Source organism: Larimichthys crocea, unplaced genomic scaffold (assembly GCF_000972845.2).
Source record: "Larimichthys crocea isolate SSNF unplaced genomic scaffold, L_crocea_2.0 scaffold33946, whole genome shotgun sequence".
NCBI lineage: Eukaryota > Metazoa > Chordata > Actinopteri > Sciaenidae > Larimichthys > Larimichthys crocea.
Genome location: NW_020854493.1, coordinates 1 through 4,540, shown reverse-complemented (window position 1 = coordinate 4,540; position 4,540 = coordinate 1). Strand labels below are relative to the sequence as shown.

General features: G+C 55.2%; 1 protein-coding gene across 1 annotated transcript; it reads left to right on the top strand.

Annotated features, from left to right (window-relative positions):
• Nucleotides 1-3,836: 3,836 nt before the first annotated feature.
• On the top strand, nucleotides 3,837-4,534 carry LOC113744983 (phosphatidylinositol 4-kinase beta-like; the record flags this gene model as incomplete). Its single annotated transcript, XM_027276335.1, has 3 exons — nucleotides 3,837-4,089; nucleotides 4,207-4,316; nucleotides 4,403-4,534. Coding segments are annotated over exons 1-3 (344 nt in total), but the record flags the coding sequence as incomplete, so codon positions are not given.
• Nucleotides 4,535-4,540: the final 6 nt, after the last annotated feature.

Below are 4,540 nucleotides of genomic sequence, written 5' to 3'. Positions count from 1 at the left end.
ACACACACACTCAACACAGTGTTGACCGCGTTGACTCTGACCCGCTCAGGCTCCGTACCTATCTACTTGGATGGTTCTGGAGTGTGAAACTTTGAAGACCATCGAGGACGTTCCGATCCGGATCCCGGAGAACCGGATCAGGGAGCACACGTTCTGTGGAGAACCTGCCGGACTGCGGCAGATGCGGAGCAGCGAGCCGGCCGCTTCTCCACCGTCCCCAACTACGACACCGACGGACGAGGCGTGGTCTTGTGGACGACATCGGAGAGCCTGCCCACGGTGGAGGTGAGACACAGGAATTAGTGAGGTCACCATAGCACTGAGGCTGTGCTCGGACCCGGTCCAGTCCGGCTTGTGCGCCCGTTCTGTTCAGCATGGCTCATAGCAGTTGTCTTGTGTCCTGCAGCTTCCAGAGATTACACCCAACCAGCTGCGACAACATCAGCCAGTTCTCCGTGGACTCACACCAGCCTGGAGCGCAAAGAGCCGGTCTTCATCGCGGCCGGAGACATCAGGCGCCACACGGGACATGTGGAGGCTCGGGTTCTGGTTCTGGTTCGGCTCTGGCTCGTGTAATGACGCTCTCTGCATGTTTCTAGGCGGGCGTCTGTCCGAGCAGGCTCGCTCAGGATCACACCACTTTCAAACGGGACCCGGCGGACCCGTCAGTGGCCCTGACAGGAACGTTGGAGGAGAAGGCCGGTACTTGGTGTGTGTGTGTGGTGTGTGTGTGTGTGTGTGTGTGTGTGTGTGTGTGTGTGTGTGTGTGTGTGTGTGTGTTCTGACCCTGTGTTGTGTTTGTGTGTGTGTGTGTGCGTGTGTGTTCTGAACTGTAGTGTGTGTGTGTGTGTTATGACCTGTGTGTGTGTGTGTGTGTGTTGTGTGTGTGGTGTGTTGTGTTCTCCTGTGTGTGGTGTGTTCTGAACTGTGTGGTGTGTGGTGTGTGTGTGTGTTTCTGCGTGTGTGTGTGTGTTTCGGAGTTTGTGTGTGTGTTCGACGTGTGTGTGTGTGTTTCTGACCTGTGGTGTGTGTTCTGACCTGTGTGTGGTGTGGTGTGTGTGTTTCTGACCTGTTGTGTGTGTGTGTGTGGTGTTGTGTTCTGACCTGTGTGTGGTGTGTTTGTGTGTTCTGACCTGTGTGTGTGTGTGTGTGTGTGTGTTGTGTGTTCTGACCTGTGTGTGTGTTTGACCTGTGTGTGTGTTGTGTGTTCTGGAACTGTGTTGTGTGTGTGTGTGTGTTCTGAAACTGTGTGGTGTGTGTGGGTTGTGTGTGTGTGTGTGTGTGTGTTTCTGACCTGTGTGTGGTTCTGCCCTTGTGTGTGTGTGTGTGTTCTGACCTGTGTGTGTGTTCTGACCTGTGTGTGTGTGTGTTGTTTCCTTTTGACCTGTTTGTGTGTGTGTGTTGTTCTGACTGTGTGGTGTGTGCGTGTGTTCTGACCTGTGTGTGTTTGTGTGTGTGTGTGTGTGTTCGACCCTGTGTGTGTGTGTGTGTTCTGACCCTGTGTGTGTGTGTGTGTGTGTTCTGACCTGTTGTGTGTGTGTGTGTTCTGACCTGTGTGTGTGTGTGTTTCTGATCTGTTTGTGTGTGTTGTTTTCTGGTGGGAATGGATATGGTTCTGGTTCTGGTCCATGCGGATCAGGGAAGGTTCTCCGTACGGTCACCTCCGCCGTGGCGACCTGCTGTCCGTCATCGTTTAAATGTGGCGACGCCCTCCGTCAGGAGCTGCTCGCCTTCCAGGTGCTGCAGCAGCTCAAGGTGAGGCTGTGGACATCACTGAGGTCACAGACCAACACCCACGATGACATCATCATCCACTGTCCTTCCCTGTTTGTGTCCTTCACTTCAAGTTCTTCTGGTTCTGGTTCTGTTCTTACAGTCTATCTGGGAGCAGAGCGGGTCCCACTCTGGGTGTGAGGGTGTGTGTTGTGAGTGTGGGTGTTCTGACCTGTGTGTTGTGTGTGAGTGTGGTGTGTCCGGAACCTGTGTGTGTGGTGTTGTGTGGTGTGTGTGTGTGTGTGGTGTGTGTGTTGTGGTGTGTGCGTGTGGTGTCCTGACCTGTGTTTGTGTGTGTGTGTGGTGTGTGTGGTGCGTGTGGGTGTCCTGACCTGTGTGTGGTGTGTGTGCGTGTGTGTGTGTGGTGTGTCCTGACCGGTGTGGTGCGTGTGTGTGTGTCCTGACCTTGTGTGCGTGTGGTGTGTGTCCGACCTGTGTGTGCGTGTGTGGTGTTCCTGACCTGTGGTGCGTGTGTGTCACTGACCTGTGGTGTGTGTGTGTGTGTGTGGTGTGTGTGTGTGTGTGTGTGGTGTGTGTGTGTGTGTGTGTGTGTGTCTGTTGGTGTGTGTGGTGTGGGTGTTGGGTGTGTGTGTGTGTCCATACCTGTGTGTGGGGGGTGTGGTGTGTGTCCTGACCTGTGTGTGAGTGTGTGTGTGTGTGTGTCCGGACCTGTGTGTGTGTTCTTGACCTGTTGTGGTGTGTGTGTGTGTGTGTGTGTCTGCCTGTGTGTGGTGGGTTGTGTGTTTTGTGTGTGTGTGTGTGCCTGACTGTGTTGTGTGCTGTGGGGTGTTGTTGGTAGTGGTATGCTGTGGTGTGTGTGGTGCGTGTGTGTGTGTGTGTGTGTCCTGACTGTGGGGTGTGTGTGATGGTGTGGTGTGTGTGTGTCCTGACCTGTGTGTGGTGTGTGTGTGGTGTGGGTCCTGACCTGTGTGTGTGTCCGGACCTGTGTGTGTGTGTGTCCGACCTGTGTGGTGTCCTGACCTGTGGTGGTGTGTGTCCTGACCTGTGTGCGTGTGTGTGTGCTGACCTGTGGTGCGTGTGTGTGTTCTGACCTGTGTGGTGTGTCCGCCGTGTGTGGTGTGTGTGTGTCCTGACCTGTGTGTGTGTGGGTGTGGTGTCATGACCTGTGTGTGGGTGTGTGTGTGTGTGTGGTCGACCTGTGTTGTGTGTGTGTGTGTGTGTGTGTGTGTTCGGACGTGTGTGTGTGGTGGTGTGTTCTGAGCCTGTGTGTGTGTGTGTGTGTGGTCCTGACCTGTGGGTGTGATGTGTGTGTAACCTGTGTCCTGGGTTCGCACAGTGTGGTGTGTGTGTGTGTGGTGGCTGGCGTGTTCTTGCTGTGTGTGGGTGCTCTATTCTTTCTGTGTTTCCATTTTTCTTGTTGTGTTTCTGTTTTTTCGTGTACAGTTGGTGCCAACTCTGGTTGCCTGGTGTGGCCTTACCTGTGGGTCTGCGGTGTGTGTGTGTGTGTTTTTGACCGTTGTGTGTGTGTGGGTGAGTTATTGAGTGTTGGTGTGTGTTTGAATGTCTGTTGTGTGTGTGTGTGTTATCGACCTAGTGTGTGTGTGTGTGTAATACCTTGGTCCTTGGAGTTCAGCACCACGGCTCCTGTGTTGGTGTTGTGTGGTTTTTGTTGTGTGTGTGTGTTGTGTGTGGTGTGTTTCTGACCTGTGTGTGTGTGTTTGTGTGTGGTGTTCTGACCTGGTGTGTGGTGTGTCTTAACCTGGATTGTCTTGGGAGCTTGTACAGACCCGGCCTGTTGTTGTGGCACTCGGACCACGGTGTTGGCGAAAGGCGGCCGTGGCGCAGACCAGAGCGGCCGGCAGTTTGTGGTTGAGCAGGGGACAGCTCGGAGGATTCAGACAGCTGCTCGTTCTTCTCGCTCTTTGGTTGCGGGCAAGACGAGTCCCAAAACGCTTCCCGTTATCCCACAGAGACTTTGATTGAATCTCCCTACCCGCTGAGGAGGGGTGAGACGCACCGGCGAGAGGACAGACAGAGAGAAGGGAGAGAGGTGAGAAGACAGGGAACAGGTCAGGACACACACACTCACACACAGTGTTGACCCGCGTTGACCTCTGACCCGCTCAGGCTCCGTACCTGATCTACGTGGAGGTTCTGGAGTGTGAGAACTTTGAGACGTCGAGCGTTCCGATCCGGATCCCGGAGAACCGGATCAGGAGCACACGTTCTGTGGAGAACCTGCCGGACTGCGGCATGACGGCGGAGCAGCGAGCCGGCAGCTTCTCCACCGTCCCCAACTACGACAACGACGACGAGGCGTGGTCTGTGGACGACATCGGAGAGCTGCAGGTGGAGGTGAGACACAGGAAGTGATGTCACCATAGCACTGAGGCTGTGCTCGGACCCGGTCCAGTCCGGCTGCTGAGCCCGGTTCTGTCAGCATGCTAATAGCAGTTGTCTGTGGTCCTGCAGCTTCCAGAGATTCACACCAACAGCTGCGACAACATCAGCCAGTTCTCCGTGGACAGCATCACCAGCCTGGAGAGCAAAGAGCCGGTCTTCATCGCGGCCGGAGACATCAGGTCTGCACACGGGACATGTGGAGGCTCGGGTTCTGGTTCTGGTTCTGGCTCTGGCTCTGTGTAATGACGCTCTCTGCATGTTCTAGGCGGCGTCTGTCCGAGCAGCTCGCTCAGGCTCCCACCACCTTCAAACGGGACCCGGAGGACCCGTCAGCTGTGGCCCTGAAGGAACCGTGGGAGGAGAAGGTCCGGTACGTGGTGTGTGTGTGTGTGTGTGTGTGTGT